Source organism: Homalodisca vitripennis, chromosome 2 (assembly GCF_021130785.1).
Source record: "Homalodisca vitripennis isolate AUS2020 chromosome 2, UT_GWSS_2.1, whole genome shotgun sequence".
Taxonomy (NCBI): domain Eukaryota; kingdom Metazoa; phylum Arthropoda; class Insecta; order Hemiptera; family Cicadellidae; genus Homalodisca; species Homalodisca vitripennis.
The window spans coordinates 144,038,049-144,057,334 of record NC_060208.1 but is presented as its reverse complement, the minus strand read 5'-3'; the positions used below and the strand labels follow the sequence as shown (position 1 = coordinate 144,057,334).

At 34.6% G+C, this 19,286-nt stretch overlaps 1 protein-coding gene across 2 annotated transcripts in view; it reads right to left on the bottom strand.

Annotated features, from left to right (window-relative positions):
* Positions 1-5,615: 5,615 nt before the first annotated feature.
* LOC124354835 (zinc finger protein 474-like) overlaps positions 5,616-19,286 on the bottom strand; it is a 50,440-nt gene continuing 36,769 nt past the window's right edge. Inside the window, exons 5-7 of one of the 2 annotated variants that reach the window (XM_046805585.1) lie at positions 15,329-15,471; positions 13,514-13,767; positions 5,616-5,833 (exon numbers count right to left, since the gene is read on the bottom strand). In XM_046805585.1, coding sequence (XP_046661541.1) covers positions 5,682-5,833; positions 13,514-13,767; positions 15,329-15,471 — 549 coding nt within the window. In that variant the 3' untranslated portion in view covers positions 5,616-5,681. Of the gene's footprint in view, positions 5,834-13,513; positions 13,768-13,885; positions 14,074-15,328; positions 15,472-19,286 lie in introns of those variants that run through there. The other variant, XM_046805586.1, reaches the window with a different exon arrangement.

Sequence of the window (19,286 nt, the reverse complement as noted above, 5' to 3'; positions counted from 1 at the left end):
TTCCATTGATTGGCCCAGAGACCCCGGTCAACCCCCCCCCCATAATTATTTTCTGAGTGCGCCACTGGTTGTAATCATGACTAACTTCATCAAAGAAACTGAAAGAATTACTGGACCTTTTAGTATGAGAGAGGAAAGAGGAAATTGTTCTTGCAAGTGAGAACAAGAACAGATCACCAGGTGCAGATAGTATACAAAACTGTTTGATGACACAATTGCCCGAGAAAGATAAGAGGCTACTCATAACACTATATAACAGTATTTGGAAATCGGAAGGTACTGAGTTGCCCAGGGCTTGGAGAATCATGTCATTTTTCCCTTGTTAAAACCAGAAAGTGATAAAAAGTTCACCTGAGGGATATTGGCCCTCACGTTAATTTCTTTCCAAGCTAAGGTCTTAGACAGTCTTGTTAAAACTTTATTCATTTGTGAAGTTGCCTGCTGTAGAATCCTTGATTCTGAATGGCCTCACACAATTAAATTAGTTATTAGAATATGTGTTGTAATTCACTAGTGGTATTACATTAAAATATTTCCAATGCTCCAAGAATCTTCATGATATTCCCTATATAGGAAAAAAGCTTCATAATAAATCTCAAATCTAAATTTGATTAAAGTGTATATTAATCTAATGTTAATGCTTTTCAAAACTTAACAAACGTTGTACATATTGAAAATTATGAAATAATATACTTTAATAGGATTTTTCTGCATTCTTTCAGCACATTTTAAGAAAAAAATAATGCAATGTCTGCTCTGCCATTGAAAAATTTGGTTCCTGGTTATATTAATATAAATAGAGAGAGCAACTGGTTCTGTTGATTTTTTTAAGAGCTTTAGATCTTGTCAATCACAATTTACTACTACTAACAATGGAAAAACATTATAATTAGAGGTTTAGTTTTACAATCGGTCAAACAATGATTATTTAATAGACCGCAAGTTGTGAAAATAGAAGGGTCCCTCGGGAATTGTGTTATCTGGAATATTGGTTTTGGTATATATCAATGATCTTTTGAAAAAACAATGATGGTGCAGTAACAGATTTTGCAGATGATGTAATCTTCATTTTCAAGAATTAAATTTATATACAAATTTTGAAATGATATTAATAACATTTTAAACTCTGAGACCATGGTGCATTTACAATAATATGAGTGTCAATGTACCTATCTAAAACTAATTACTTGAATTTTAGCTGTAATACTTTTTATTTTAAAGAGATTTGAATTTTAATTGGGATACCTGCTTCAATTGAAATGTAAAATATACACAATTGTGAAATAATATTCAAAGTAAACAAGTTTAAATATATTGTGGTTTGTAGCAGATAATTTGAAACACTAAATCAACTTTTGTAGTATTAGGAAATTCTAATTTCAAGAAATATGTGTTATTTATATTTAATCGGGCAATGTCTTTACTAGACATTAATAAATTATAAGTTAAACACTGTACACATTATTGTTGGGGGACATACAAAAATAGTAAACAATAAATAACTGTTCAAACCCACTTTATTAGTACACTTTTTTATACAAGAAAAACATTGATCTTTTTTCCATTATTTGTACATTTGAAAATGTTATTTATTTTTAAAAGAGGTGTCAAAAATTTCTCATCATGAAGTTATCAAGTCTATTGTAGTAATAATATTGTAGACGTAATTATTACTATTTATAATGGTTAGGTGAAGTTCAAAGACAAAAATGGGTTTGCATCTTCTATTTATGAGAGAAATAAATATAACTATTTCAACTCTCTCCATCGTGTTATATTCTATATTACAAGTCATAAAAACTGTAATTATGAGAACATGTAAATAGGAGAGGAAAAGGAATGATATTATCAGAAGTGGAACCATAATACTTCTTCTTTTGAATCTACTCGACTCTTTCCCAGTGGAATTCTGCATGATTTTGATCTCAAGTGACAAAAAAGGGCACAATTAATAGAAGAAACAAAGAAACTGAGTAGTTTTATTAAGCTATTCAGGATTAACAAAATCCATTCTCATCCTAAATTCATCTCCAATTCTTCTTGATAGTTCAGCATATAGGGCTGCTTTCTTGTCTTAGTTGAGAGTCGTTATTGGACTCGGAACTGCAACAGGAGGAAGGCAGTTGTTACAATAGGGCAATTTTTCACAACCTGACTTCCAATTCCGAAAGCTTAATACAACTGGCCTTATTTAGGCACAGCACCAGTCCAGATGGATATGAACTGAAATAGAATAAATTAAAGTTTCTAATAATTTTTCTCTCAAACTATATTTTGGAAAAGCCATTCTAGACTTAATGGGAGAGTGCCAATCTCTTATAAAATAGTTATTTTACCCTTTTGGTTTATTGTCAAGTAAATACATTCTAACAGGGGCGTGTATAGAAAATTATTTCGGGGGGAGGGGGGTTGAGACACTGGGTGGTTTACTAGGTATAAAATACCCTCCACAAACAGGGGCTCGGGAATCTTCCCCAAGGAAATTGTTAAGCTTTAAGATCTCATGAATGTGTTCCAACTTAAAACAAACTACTGGGTGCAATTAATGTCTCTTTCAGAATTTGGAGTGGGAGGCTTGAGCTCCTAAGCCCTTCCCTTATTTAAGCCCATGCGTTCTAAACTGTAATTGGTATCCCACAGAAATATAAAAAGTTCCAAAAACCGACACTTCCTTCTTAAAATCGTGTCAATATTTATCTCTGTGAGCAATAACTCATGATAGAAAGGTCCTAGAGATTCGAAACTTGGCTCCAAGGAAGATCTAAATTGTTTCTGGGGTTAAAAAGCAGAAAAAATTTTAAAACTGGTTTATTTATGGTCATTGTAATTTACTATGACATTAGTGTTTTTTCCATTGCTGATTTTGCCTCTTTTCTGATCAAAAAAAAAAAAAAATATATATATATATACACAGCTCTGATAACCCCACTTTTGTAAAAAGACAAATAATTTAGGTTTAATAACAGTGTTTAAAATATGTAAAGTAAATGTCAGACTAAACTGTGTCTTACCCACTCCTTTGTACGCAATTTAATAGGTACTGCACGTGTATGACCACTACTTGTTTGAGTGAATTTTATTTCCGACGCCAATGTTAGGTTTGCCTTGTTGCCACGATCAAGAAAATACATTAGAAGTTTATATTTATGGCTATTCTAATTTACTTTATTAGATAGTAGACTAACATTATCTTTTAGATCTAATACTTAATATTTGATTAAAATGCACAGCTATAAGTATGTTAAAAATGGCACTACACGTTTGTTTCCTTTTTAACTGAAAAACATTGTTAGTATTTTAGAACGTTAATAGCTGGAATTAGTACATTAGTTCAAAAGCACAGTCCAGCGAATTTTTCATCTAGCTGAGTTCTTGCCAACTACTTCATAGGAACTCTTCTGTGTCAAATTCTGACCATTTTGTGTTTTGGGATATTTTGTAAAATAGATAAGTACTTACCTAATCGCTGAAATCTAAAACGATGTTAAAAGTATTTTCACTCACTATAAATGTAAATAAATTTTAAATAATAAACAATGTTTACACAGAACAGTTGGTAACATGAGAACTTTTACTTAATATTTCAGAACTTTAGAGGGATTATGTTGCTACTTTAAAGATCAATGGGGCGTAGCCCGGAGGGATTATAGAAATAAGAATATGTATATATTCATCCCAGGGACCTTAACAATCTCCATGTCAAAATTCAGCGCAGTCGTTTGAATAGTTTATAGTTGAATAAAAAAATCAGGTTAATTTTACAGACACACAATAATTCAAGTATCGTTTAATAAATTATTAAAATTACTTAATGATGGTAATTACTGCTTATATTCAAAAATTGAATGATAGAAGATTAAAATTTTTTGTAGGCTGAGGTGTCCTGCAAAAAACAACAAAATTAAAAAAAAACGAAAGGCGCACTTACATATACTTTATTATAAAGTTGTCTAAAATTCAAGCTTTAAGTTCAACCATAGATCATTTATTTTAAACACAAATCTACATCTTAACTTATCGCCTTCACATAGTGTTCGACTATATAAGAAACGTAATGTCTCGTATTTGCTGTTTCTAATATGCAGGCGCTTTAAAAACTGTGATCTTCTAAATTTAATTGGTGAACCACCCTGAACACTTCGGGGTATGACAAAATAGACAAATAGACAGTAGTCAATTCTCAGACCTACTTAATATGCATATAAAATTTGGTAAAAATCGGCAAAGCCGTTACGGAGGAGTAAGGTACTAAAATTGTGACACGAGAATTTTATACATAAGATATTTATGTAAATACTTATATTATTAATGTATATGATAATACAGTTATGTTAATTGTATCGTTAACCTTTACAGTTTATTATTTAAATAAAAGACAACAAATTGTAATTGAAATAGTCCTTCCGGCTTAGATGGAAGAAATAGATAGTTTTTACGTAACTTATATAGAATTTTCTAAGATCAATTTTTGTAATAAAATTCAACTCGTTTAGATGTTTTAGACCATTTATTGCTTCCACAAGCCCCGTTATATAGCACACACGCAAATTTAAATATATTATCATGATCAGTGGATTTATGCAAATATTTTTGGGAAGTGTTACCATGAGGACAACTGTAATAGGCTGATTTTATAAACAAAATCTACCTAAAATTATCAAAACCGGTACAACATTGTATAAAAGGACCCGACAGAATGTAACACAATCTTTACTAAACTGAATGTAACTTTTCCCTTCTGACTTTGCTGTCCTTTAATTTTTTGACCACAAAATTAATAGAGTTATTCCTTGACAGAAGTGTCTGGGATTTTTCATAAAGAATTATTGCATAGACAGACATATAACAACACGATTTTAAGAGAGATCTATCGTTTCCTTAATAATGTAGTAACAACTCACCACCTTACTCGGGTTATAAACATTGCAAGGTAATATGAACGTTTAAAAATTAAATTTCAAATCACCTTAACAGTATAATCTGCTAGCAATAGCTGAAGTCCTTCAATCAAAAACTGAATATTCATTATTTTTCAATGTACTTGATTTGGAACATCTGCCTCACACAAAACATTATTTATAATCACAGCTACTGGTGTAACTAAGTGAACTGAACTACTTATTCAGTAGCTCATCCTTCACCTAAATTTGTGGGTGTATTAGAGTTTTCACTTATCTAATTCTTAATAATGATTACTTTCACTTTGATACAAATTGACTGATTGATACATTCAGATTCTTGTTTATTTTCTTTGCCCAATCAAGAAAATCGTTGACTTTAGTGTTCGATAGTTCAAATTAGAATTTGATGTTTCTAACAACATCACAAACTTAACAAAACAACTTAAACAAACTTAAAACTTTTCAATAACAAAATGAAGTACCATCTGGTAGAATTTAACAGAAAGGATTTAAAAGTTATGCTACTTTTAAATTGATTTTAAATCGAAGAACTAACAGTGACTTACGTACAGTTAATAACTTGCATATGGAAGTAACATATCTAACTATTAGTACTAGATAGTGCTATGCTAGTATTTAAATGAGAATTATAGGGTATTTAGTCTTTGAAATGATTGAATATTGAAAAACCGTAAAGGAGTAGTAAGAAACAGATTGTATTAAATATATTTATTCTATTATTATAAAAATATTGTCTGTTTTACAAAAGCAAGTGTAATGTCAGTGTTTGGAGGGCCCTTTGCAGCACTTCTCGTGTACAGAAACACGATCGGGGTTGAAGGTCCGGCCGCAGCGAGCACATGGCACCAACTGTACCAGATGGCACTGCCACTGGGCATCATCAGTAGCTGCATAGTCCACCTGCCCCGTTTCTGGAACAGAGATAGGAAGTTATCAAGCGTTTGTAGAGATAAAACATTGTTGTATGTGGGTTACCTTTTCTTCGTTCGATTGTCTTTTTTCACTTCCTTAGAAATTGTTTGATCACTTTTGTATTTCGAATCCAAATAGTTGTTAATCCTTTCTTGTTTTCCATCTACAAATACGAGTATTTAAAAAAAAATGAATTTTTGGCGTATTGTTAATTTACACAACATTAATTATTAATAGACTACTTACTGGATATGCGCTAGTTCGCCATATCCAAATTCTTTCAAGCGTCGATATCTGCTTCCAAAAATTTAAAAAAAGATTAATTGTGATTTGTAAATGTCTGATCTATCATTGTTGTTACGCTTTGTGTTTCTTAATTTTGTTGTAGTGTTGTGTGCTAAAGGATATTGTTAATTCTAGTTCAAGTAGGGTAGTAGCTATCCAAAATTGGATTGACAATCCTAATTAGTTGTTGTGTACGGGTTACGGGGAATCGGAATAAAAGGCTGAATTAGTTTACATCATCGACTGTGCTCGGTTAAGGTTGGAGGGTAACTGAGAGAGAGACAAGGGCAGGACACTGGAAGTGGTAGTGGTGGTATGATCTGGTGGCGTGATGAGAACAGCCAATGGCATTTATTCAAACTGATCACCCCATATGACGTCACAGCATCATACGATCATACAGTTGGTCTTTGGCTGTGGCTTTAACTTGCCAGTAACAATTTATAATATGTATAATAATTATTATAATAATTATTATTGTAATTCAATACATTACATTTCCTCCCTTCCAAATTTCAAAATGAATTGAATTCACACAAGTCATAGATAAATTAAACAATACAAGTGTAATAATAAATATATAATAAACACATTTAAATATAAATAACACATATCATTATTAAATGTCATCCTTAAGTACTGTAAGTTATTTACAAGTTTAATTTCTCTACAGGTTTCCTAATACGAGTTGGGTATCTGTTTGTATGATCAGCTGTTCTAGTGCAGGAGAAGGAACAGCTGAGGGTAGAGAAAGACGTGGTCTAGAATGAGGGGTAGTGATGTGACATGGAGAGGTATGATGCGGTGAGGAGGGGGAGAGACCAACTGATCTAGTGAGGTCAGTGTTACTAATTCTGACTGGGCTTGGAGTTGGCGGACACTGAGCGCCTGTCTCACGCTCCGCAACTGTACGGTCCTGAGATGGTGGAATTTGACTGTCACTGTCAACAATACTACTGTGTAGTCCTATCAGCTGATCAATATGTCTACTCCAAATTAAACCAGTTTTTGTCATAACAGAATACATCACATTATTTAACTGTTTTATTACAATGCCCTCTATCCATTTGTCTTTAGAGCGATAATCTCTCACTAATACAGATTGATTAGGAAATAGAATTCTCGTTTTTCTACCGCCAAAATATTCTTTTTGTTTGTCCTGTTTTAATTGCACAGTTCTGGCTACATTAGGTCTGAGTAAATCTAGCCTGCATCTTAGTGGTCTATTGAACATTAATTTGGCAGGTGTCTCGTTAGTAGTACTATGAACGGAATTTCTGTAATCAAATAACATCCTATTCAAGGCTACTTTAGTATCAATATTTTCTTGAAAAGCCAATCTTATTTTACGTTTAGCATACTTAACTGAGTTCTCAGCCTGACCATTAGACTGAGGATGATAAGCTGGTGAAAATGTATGTCTTATACCATTAAGTTGCATGAAATTTTTAAATTCAACTGAGGTAAATGGTGGTCCATTATCACTATGGATAGTGACAGGTAATCCAAATCTAGAAAATAGTTCTCTTAACTTTTCTATAGCTAGCTTAGCTGAAGTAGAGCCTACTTCAAATACTTCCAACCACTTAGTGTAAGCATCAATTACTACCAAGTAGGTCTTATCTTTGAAAGGACCCAAGTAATCAATATGCAATCTTTCCCATGGCATAGATGGATAGTGCCAAACATGTAGATTACTCTTACTAGGACTAGAACGTTCCATAAGACAGGAAGAGCAATTGTTCGCTAGGCTTTCAATGTTTTCATCTATATTTGGCCACCAAATATAGGATCTTGCTACTGACTTCATTTTTACAATTCCCAAGTGACTCGCGTGTAACTCATTTAATACGTAGCTACTCAACTTGTTAGGAACAACAATTTTATATCCCCACATAACAATGCCATGCTCAACTGTTAGCTCGTCTTTCCTTTGGAAATAAGGTAACAATTCCCTATTCTCTCCTGACAAAAAATTTGGCTATCCGTACATCACATAGTTATGTATTTGTTTTATAATAGGATCATTTTGGGTTTCATCTTTTACATCTTCAAAAGTTAAAGGTACTGAACTTTCAGCGATAGGGTGTAAATAGGTACCTTTCCACCTTGGTTCATTGTTATTATTTACAACGTGTTTAGTGCTTAATGGTAAGCGTGATAATGCGTCTGCGTTACCATGCTTTTCTGACCTTACATACTGTATATCAAAATTGTATCCACTTAAAAATAATGCGTATCTTTGTAATCGGCTTGCTGCGAAAACAGGTAAACCCTTTTTCGGTCCAAATATGCTAATTAAAGGTTTGTGATCAGTACACAATGTGAATTTTCGGCCATACAAATATTGATGAAATTTCCTTACTCCATATACTACTGCTAAAGCTTCCTTATCTATTTGTGAATATTGACATTCTGCTGGTGATAAAGTACGAGAGTGGTATGCAATAGGTTTCTCAACGCCTTCAGGGGTTATGATACTAAGTACGCAGCCCAGCCCTGTCGAGCTTGCGTCTACTGCTAGTTTTACAGGCAACTTTGAATCATAATGCGCCAAAACTGGTGCTTTAGTCAAAACATCCTTGACATGGCTAAATGATTTGAGACATTTTTCATCAAAATCAAATGGCACGTCCTTTTTTAACAAGTTATACAACGGACTCAAGATTGTTGACAAATTATTGATAAACTTTCCATAATAATTTACCAAGCCAATAAAAGCTTTGACTTGAGTGACAGATTTAGGTACAGGTGCTTGATTTATAGCTTTAATTTTAGATTCAGAGGTATGCAGTCCATCTTTATCGATACTAAAACCAAGATACTCGATTTTGTCTACAAAGAACGTACATTTATCTTTCTTTACGGTAAATCCTTTTTCACTCAGGCGTTTACAAACCTCTTGCAACCTACTTACATGAGTTTCGTTATTAGGTGCGGTGATAAGAATATCATCCATGAACACTGATATGCCTTCTAAATTATGCAAAGATTGTTCAATAACTCTTTGAAATATGCCTGGGGCTGATGAGATTCCATAAGGCATTCTACAATATGAGAAAAGACCCTTATGCGTGCTAATTGTACATAATTTTTGTGACTCACTGTCTAACTTTAATTGCATATAGGCTTGACTAAGATCTATTTTAGAGAAACGTTCTCCATGCTGTAAATTTGCAAATAAATATTCTATTCTAGGTATAGGGTACTTGTCTACTTCTAGATACTGATTTAGAATAACTTTAAAGTCTCCACATAGCCTAATTTCACCGTTCTTTTTTAATACTGGTACAATGGGCGTTCCCCATTCCGAGCTGCTTACTGGAATTAACACTTGTTCGTCAACTAAGCGTTGTAGTTCTTTTTCTACCTTACTTTTCAATGAGAATGGTATCGGTCTTGGCTTAAAATACCTAGGTCTAGCATTTTCTTTTAGATTTAGTTTTACTGGTTCGCCTGTATACTGACCTAGTTTCTCAGTGAACACTTCTGGAAATTGATTAGTTAGCTCGGACGTCATTGTCTCGAAATTAGCCTTGTTATCTATAGGTTTGTTTATAACACACAAGTTATTTTTAAACGAAATGTCAACTCCCAGTACTTTAAGCCAATCACGACCCATTAAAGGATGTGAACCTCCTCTAATCACATACAAATCTAAGCATTTATGTATTTTCTCATAGCAAACATCAACATTAACTTTGCCCACAGGTATAATAGGTTCATTAGTGTACGAACTCAAAGTTAGGTCATTTTCTAACAATTTACAAGAACTAAAATTATTTTCATAAAAATCCTCACTACACACTGTGACACTAGCTCCAGTATCAACTTCAAATATGGTTTCTCGACCTTGCACTAGGACTTTAATCTTAATTGGGTCAACTCTAATTCTTTCACCGTGAGTTTCATTTACTTTAAATAAATTCTGTATGTCCTCGACATAACTCTCAAGATTTTCATCACTCTGAACATAAATTCTTAGAATTATTTGAATCTGACAGTTCTGAACTATCATTTACAAAATTATGTTTCTTATAATCTTTGTTTTTCTTGTTTTGAAAATTAGACTGATAAGATATACCTTTCTTAACTTTCGAAAGCTGATTGTCTGGTAACTTACTAATTTCAGTAGATCGACATACCTTAGATATGTGATTTCTTTTACCACATTTGTGACACACAACACCAAACAATTTGCACTGCTTCCTATAGTGACCACACTGCCTACAGCATGTACACTGCACCTTGACTTCGTGCCTTGCGTTGTAGCTCGCGCTGCCACCGCTGCCGCCGACTCTCACATGTGGGTGGTGATGCGCTGCCATCCGCTGGACCCGGCTGCCGCATTCTTCTCCGCCGCTTCCACTGAGCAGACGATTTTCACAGCCTGGTCGAAGGTTAGGGTGGTCTCTCCCAACAGCCTCTGCTTGGTCGACTCACTCCTGATGCCGCTCACCAGTCTGTCTCTGAGATAGTCGTTGAGGGATGCGCCAAACTCGCAGTATGCAGACAACTTCTTGAGACTGGCGATGTACTCTGCGACTGATTCTCCTTCCTGCTGATTCCTTTTGCTGAACTTGTACCTTTCAGCTATGAATGATGGCTTCGGGTACAAATGGTCCTGAATTAACTTCACTAATTCATCGAACTTTTTCACTGAAGGTTTTTCCGGCGTACATAAATCTCGTAACAAACTGTACGTTTTCACACCCACGACTGTTAGTAACGTACTAACCTTTTTGTCGTCACTAATACTGTTACAGTCAACGAATAATTCAAATCGTTCAACATACGAATTCCAAGTTTCTGCACTGTTGTCGAAGTCACCGATTCCGCCAATAATTCCCGCCATTTTTACTGTTTCACTAAATAAAGACGAAATGTTCCAATTTACGACCTTGTCTTCCAACATCAAAATGTACCGATTTTGAGTCCACGTGACGCCAAACTACAGACACACTTCCTCCCACTATAATTTTCGAAGAAATTATTTACGCACAATCGAACAGGTTGCATTGCACTCGCGGGATCGCATTAATACCTCGTCGCCAATTGTTGTGTACGGGTTACGGGGAATCGGAATAAAAGACTGAATTAGTTTACATCATCGACTGTGCTCGGTTAAGGTTGGAGGGTAACTGAGAGAGAGACAAGGGCAGGACACTGGAAGTGGTAGTGGTGGTATGATCTGGTGGCGTGATGAGAACAGCCAATGGCATTTATTCAAACTGATCACCCCATATGACGTCACAGCATCATACGATCATACAGTTGGTCTTTGGCTGTGGCTTTAACTTGCCAGTAACAATTTATAATATGTATAATAATTATTATTATAATTATTATTGTAATTCAATACATTACATTAGTATTCTTGTTGCTTGTATTAATTTACCTTTTTACAGACGAGTTTATTATATCGTTTAACTATTTGTGACTGAGCACTTTGTTAACTAGCTATCAGTATTATTTGTACTGTCTGCAAATAATCTATCTGGCTTCTTCGGTAAATATTTATATTATATTTTGAGATTTTTATATCAGATTTGCATATAATACAGAAGGAAGGATTGTTCAACACTCGTGGTGTCAGCTTTACATTAGCAGCCTATAGAGTATGTCTACTCTATTTAGAGCTCCTATTTAGAGCTCTCCTCCTATTTAGAGCTCTGTCAAAATACCTGTTTTACTTATTTTGCACAATCTCATGTCAATGTTACAAGATTTGAACAAGAAATCTCTTGAACGAATATTTTATAGGCTTCGAAGTATCTGAATTCGGAAATCTCAGTTGTAATAGAGAACTATAACATTTATAAGCATAATATTTTATTTGAATGTTTAGCGCACTTTTTAACAAACATAAAGTTATTGAAATATGATGACGATCAACGCTCTTGTCTATTTGCTAAAGTAAATAAGCAAAAATATTAACAAATTTTAGTTTTGGCTTTGTTTCTATGTTTATTAGATTTCAATAAGCAGTGCTTTATTATCCTGGAAATCCTGGCACTAAATGAAATAGAATGTTCACTTTCCAAAAAACTTTATAAGTTTTATAATAATTATAATAACAATTATATTTACAAGTGGTTAAAATATTCATTGTTTACATTGATGAACAGATTATATCGCCACAACACGTGTTGCACACCAGGCTTCAATGCATGCAAATTTCAAGTCTATAGCTAATTTCGTTCATGATAAGAACTGCGGACAGACGGACAAACATACAATCATACAGAAAGTAATGCTTACATTCCCCGGCAGACAAAAAAAACTATGGTAGCCTACTGAGTGAGAGGCTTAAATAACGCTAAGCCAAATCCTGCAGATGGACGTGCGCCATAAACTCATTAGATATGAAGTTTCATGCAAAATTTAAAGACTACAAATTAAATCTTCTCGAGATATACTACTTATAATTGGGATACACGTGTTACAATTCCATAATTACATGTGTAACATAAATAAAATACCAAATTACATATGAATATATGGAATAATTTTAAAAAGGTGAAAAAGTATAATTACCTTTGTTTGATAAACCTTTGGCAAATCACTTAAACCAGATGAATAAAAATTAAATTTCTTAGTTATTTTAAACAAACTTTAAAAACAAATTGCAATCATTTACATGATTTTTGTGAAATTGGTCTTTATTTTTGTAATTTCAGTTTCCATTGTAAATTAATCTCAATTAATTCTTAGTCAAGTAGCTATTATATATTTTTTCATTCTATCTCTCTCTCTCTCTCTCTCTCTCTCTCTCTCTCTCTCTCTCTCTCTCTCTCTCTCTCTCTCTCTCTCTCTCACACACACACACACACACACACACACACACACACACACACACACACACACACACACACAACTTTAATATAAAAATTAAACATGCACTTTAAATGTTCCTGTGTGAGATAGACTTTGTAACACAAAAAACAAGCAATTTTCTATGACCTTCCAGAAATGTGGTAATAGAAAATAATGAATATAAATATTTGATCAAACAGACGAGAGAAACAATATCTTAGTCATCACGCAAGGGTGCAATGACCTCAGCCCAGCAGTAACGCCAAGCTAACATGGAGTGTGCGTTACTTACGAGTTAGTTTAGTACAGTAAGTCAATTAGTGTGTATGTATATATGTATATATATATATATATATATATATATATATATATATATATATATATATATATATATATATATAGTACGAGTATTATAGTATATATAGTATATTGTATAGTATAAATAAATTTCAAGAGCCAAATTTAACTGCAGTAAAGATTAAATTCACAAAAAATATTGATCTGTGGGAACACGATTGAAGACTCTTAAAAATTTAAAATTTAAAACCTAAGGTCTACATGATTTTATGTATGCCAACCCGAATCGTAGATGACGTCAGGTTTTACCGGCTCCGCCCTTCTCTGTGTGGGGGGTAACCTCTCGTTCTCTTGTCTCCAGCGACGCAAACACTGGGGCTCATGGATGGCGATGGAGGCGGATCCGAACTGACGACCGCAAAGGTAACACAGGACCAGGCGGCGTCTAGGAGTCGATGGGTGGGAGCCAGGTGGCGAGCTGGTGGTACTGGCGGGGCATGAGCTGCTGGAGTCACGGGAGTGTTCTTGCTGCCACCTAGAACAAGGTTATATGGAGTCCAGTGTATGGCTGTGTAGGAAGCACATGACCAGGCGGCGTCTAGGAGTCGATGGGTGGGAGCCAGGTGGCGAGCTGGTGGTAATGACAGGGCATAAGCTGCTGGAGTCACGGGAGTGTTCTTCCTGCCTCCTAGAACAAGGTTATATGGAGTCCAGTGTATGGCTGTGTAGGAAGCACATGACCAGGCGGCGTCTAGGAGTCGATGGGTGGGAGCCAGGTGGCGAGCTGGTGGTACTGACGGGGCATGAGCTGCTGGAGTCACGGGAGTGTTCTTCCTGCCTCCTAGAACAAGGTTATATGGAGGCTAGTGTATGGCTGTGTAGGAAGCACATGACCAGGCGGCGTCTAGGAGTCGATGGGTGGGAGCCAGGTGGCGAGCTGGTGGTATTGACGGGGCATAAGCTGCTGGAGTCACGGGAGTGTTCTTCCTGCCTCCTAGAACAAGGTTATATGGAGGCTAGTGTATGGCTGTGTAGGAAGCATAGGACTAAGGTGGCTTCTAGGAGTTTACTGTAGCGTTACTAGAACAGAAGCTGCTGGAGTCACGAGCTAAAAAACTGGTGTAGGACTAGTGACTAATAGATGAGTCTGGAGGATGCACATGACTGGGTTAGGAGTGGGATAAGAACTGCTGAAGGTACGAGTATTTCTAACCGCAATCTTGTGCAATCTATTGGTTGCATCATAGATAAAAGCATGCTCCTAATAGGAATATGCTATTAACTATGACTGCATTCTAGAATATAAATGGAGAAAACCCGACCCAGTGCCTCTGATTTTTGAGCTAAAATTAAAACTATGACTAAATATTAATTGCCGTTACATAAAATAAAACTCTTTTACTTTAACATTCTCTGTTACAGTTGTCACGTTTCATTCTGATAATATATTTTCTTTGAGTATTCTAAAAGGTCTTTATGAAATCATACCTTATTTACTTGGTGACAATTATATAAATAATTTCTCAAATAAACATGATGAGTGGAAGAAATTCAACAGTTAGTCGTTATTGTTAATGCCGGGCAATACCGAAAGAGACCCAACCCCATGATTATCTCGATAACTCTTATTGTACGATTAACCCGTTGTAAATCTACTTCGTATTCTTCTCCTTATGTTGTTAGTACGATATGCATGAACATGAGTGAACATGAACACGGGTTGTATACACGTTACTGCTCTGAGTCGGACTACAGTGCTTTGGAAACAACTGAAGCTTCCATTTTTATACTAAAATCCTTCCTTTATACTAATCTTTATAAGTAGCTAACATGATTGTTCATGATTTTTTGTGGGAATTTATAATCAGTCCCAGAAATTATAAGAATTTAAAGGTTATTAAAGGTACCTTGAAATTACTAATTTAAGTGCATAAAAGTCTCTTTTGATGTGTTAAAAATAGGTCTATTAATTTCATGTTTTATAGAAATTATCGGTTGTGACCCAATGTTTTAAATATTAAAAACACCAAATTAATAGTCTATCTGTTTTGTCAAAGTTCATCAGGAACCCAAACTCCAAGGCACATAGGACTGACCTCTTCAGGCACTGCTGCTCGTGCTGATCGATGGCGTTCTTATTGAAGATGCGGCCGCATATGTGGCAGTGGATGGACGTCGGACCTTCCAGCAACACGCTTCGTTCGCTGCGGTCGTCACGATCACTGTCCCACTCCTGCACCTGGTTACACACACGGCGACATTAAGTATTATCTTGCTCCATTTCATATATTAAAAAACTGGGATTCGACCGACGCGCTGCAGACGGTATTGGGCTTCTGCTGTTTTGTAAAACAACATAATCTCCCAGTGAAACTTAAACTGCCATCACCTCTTTGATGTGTTCTGGAAAGTATCTCTTTTATGTTTTAAGAATCACTATGGTAGCATTTAGAAACTGAACTTGTCATCCATAGAAAAAATGAAATTGAGATTACACCTCTCAAGAAATAACCCAATACATCTTTTCCTTTTGTTAACTTAGGCCAACGTAAAAGTCCTCATCTAATTTGTAATAGACTAATAAATAATGGTTTACGATTTCCCTATTTATATTAGTTAACCCGGGCCGCATCCCATTCCAAGCATTCGGAATTAAATATTAAATACCAAACTCATTAGTTCGATAGTAAAAAAATGTTTACGTCGCCTAAATTTTTCACATAACCCACTGCGCAGCGTAAGTGACGAATTACAACACGCATTATTTTTTATTCGACCCAATTTCAATTTTATCTTTTAACGAGTTGAATGTGTTTGGTATTTATTATTTTAAATACTGGGATGGAATGTCATTAGTATGCTAGTAAATATTAGTAATAAAAACAAAAAATCGCACACAGAAACGTTGAATGACCTGTATTTTTAGGAGGCAAGACTATTCTCGTAATTTAAAACTCAAGTTAATGTGACTCGTCCAGTGTCATTCTTAACAAACCTGAAAGTACCAGTATATCAGACCTGGCGTGTCGATAAGTAGGAGAGAGGGGAGAAATAAACTGAAAAAATAATAAGCAATAAATTACATATTTTGTTGTTGAGTTGATTTTTTTATAAAATTGAAACTCTCACGAGCTCTTATTTAATCGATAAAGTGTAGACAACTTATCTCTAATATGTTATATTAATTTGGTAATCAAAAGGTTGGCAGGTTGGAGATGGCAAACAGTTGTGTAAGGTAGTAAAAGAGCTAGCACCGGCCCTGTCAAAAACGGTGTCCAGTAAAATGTCTATGTATAAAATAGTTAAGTCTTACGGAACATTGCTATTTTAACCCTTCCCACTCCACTGTAGGGTGATTACAAAGTCCTTCCTCCCTCCGCCGACAAGACCCGGAACTGGGTTGAATAAATAATTTCACAATCCACAGAATGCTATTTTCGGCGGATAATACAAGTGAAATGGTTGCGCAAACACAGCCGGATCGATCGAAGGAGCGTTTTAGGCCGAGCACTCCTCGGTTCTCAGGCTTGAGTGATGTTGATCGTGGAGACTACCATTTCCGGTTGTTTACCAACCAACAATCCTGTAAAAACGTGGCCACAACAGGTGGATCGAAGCGCCTGCACGCCAGTTCAAGGCCGCACGCCAAACAGCCGTGACATGATGGTTGCATAACAGCGCCTGCGAATTATGTTTGCATATAACCGGGGTAGAAAATGTTTAACGCATGCGGGAACTTTTGTGTTGCACTGACAAAAATGAGGGTTGTTGAGATAGTTGTTGAAAAGTTTACGTTTACTTAAAAATGATACGTTTAATTTAATGTTTCCTTAGCATGACAATCTTTATTGCCAAAAGTATCACACTAAACACTAGTCAGTTGGTAAATACGTATCTTCCTATACCCAAATTGTTACACAGTCAAACTTACTACCATAAATAAGTTCAAAATTGTGTTCATGACATTCCATCGGTCTATCATTAATTGTAAGTAGAATACTTTGAAGACCAAGAAGCACTTAAAACTAGTTTTGAACTAGTTTGGTAGTTTTAATTTTTAATACTCAATATTTTACAGACACTTACTAATTACGAGTAGTTTGACACTCTAGTTTTATTAGATATATTTTACGTATTGTATATACGTGTTAATGTTTTCAAATATATTTAAACATTTATAGTACTGTAATTGAGCTCCATAAAACTGTCCATTTAGCTGTCAAATTTACAGGCTATTTTACGTATAATTAATATTTTATTGAAACATACCGCTATCCGACTCCTACAAAACATTATGGTGGTATTAATTAGAACCTAAAAATTAAATGTTTTGGATGACTTCTCGCAACATTATAACAATATCTCATATATATATTACCACACGTGGTATTCCACAATGTAATATATATTCCAATACTAGCTGTTACCCACGGCTTCACACGCAATCTTAGAACCGAAGTCCTTATATTACTTAGTAAAAGCACTTATGATGTAAAGTGATGGAGTTCTATGAAAATTTTAAAACGTAATAGGCATACATCAAGTAGATATTATTGAAGTTCATGGTAAATATTATCAGAGTTTAATTTAATTAATATATCATGTTTTGCACGCGGAAGATCATTTCTGGTTCAAATTAATTAATTATATTTGCAATGTCACATTTGAGCCTGCATTATTATTCTGATCAATAAAATACAAATACACAGGTCTCGGAAACCTACTTCGGTCAAAAAACGTCTATTTCTAGCCGTTATCACATATTTCAGGTCTAAGATATTTCCAGTAGTCTACCATATTAGAGTTTGCCTTGTCCTGTCGAAGAAAAAAGTATACTTACGTATAGGGCCAAGAACCCTACTCCGATTAAAAAGTACCTAGTGCAGACCATTTAAATTCACTTACCATGTTACAATTTAGCTTGCCGTATTGCCTCGATCAAAATACTATATAGTTCGATTATGCAGTTCTTGGAAATCTACTTTAGTCAAAATCATCGACTATGGGCTTCTGTAATATACTTTCCGTCTCAAATATTTCCAGGTACATAGTTGGGTTTGCTTTTTTGTTCTGATGAAGAAAATATACACATAAGTAGGACTACGAAGCCTATTACGGTCTAGGGAGAAGTCCTAACCATTTCCTATGTACTTTCGGTATAAGGGAGAAATCCTTATTAAGGTTACGCAACATTCCAAAATAAAAGTTTTTTGTTACGTTGGGGCATGTTAGTATTAATTTCTCTGTTCTCCTATAAGCCACTGTTAAAATTCCATATCAAAATCTCAAGGAAGCCCATCAGTTTAAAGTAACATGTGAAAACATTCATGGCTTTGTTCATTAAGGTTGGTTTTATAACAGTGTTTAAATAATATATAAAGTGCATTAGATGATTTAAATTTATCACTGGCGCGATCTGGAGTATAATTATTTTGATATTAACTTTTTATTTACTATCTTGCATTACACAACCGATCAAACACTGTTTACTTATTATTGATAAAATTTAAATGTAAATAGATGATTTAGAAAGTCGGACTATAGCTGTCAACAGCTGTTTAGTGCCAGTTTGATTTGAACTATGAAATATAAAAACTACCATTTTTTTCTGAATTCCAAAATATTCCAGGTAACTTTCTTAATTCTTTCTTCATAAAAACCTTCCTCGGAGTTCAATGGACATTTTACAAAAAGAATTAACCGAATTGGTCCAGCCGTTATCAAGACTCGCGCTTACCAACACATTTTGCGATTCATTTTTATTTATAACTTACAATGACACAGTCTCAGCTATTGAGGTGTCGTCATACTAACTGTTGTTACGAGTATTATTTTGTAAGCAGAAACAGTTTATCCTGCATGTTAACTAATAAATTTAGGTTATTTGAAATAATAATACTTATTTCGGCTCAGTAGAAGTAAGTAGATTTTGTGGAAACTGAAATATTAATATTTTATTTCTCATAGGGTTTACATGTAATAGATATCTCGAAAATCATTCAAAAAATTTTGTGTTTTCTCTAAGTCTATAAATAATGGAGATTGAGTGGCCAC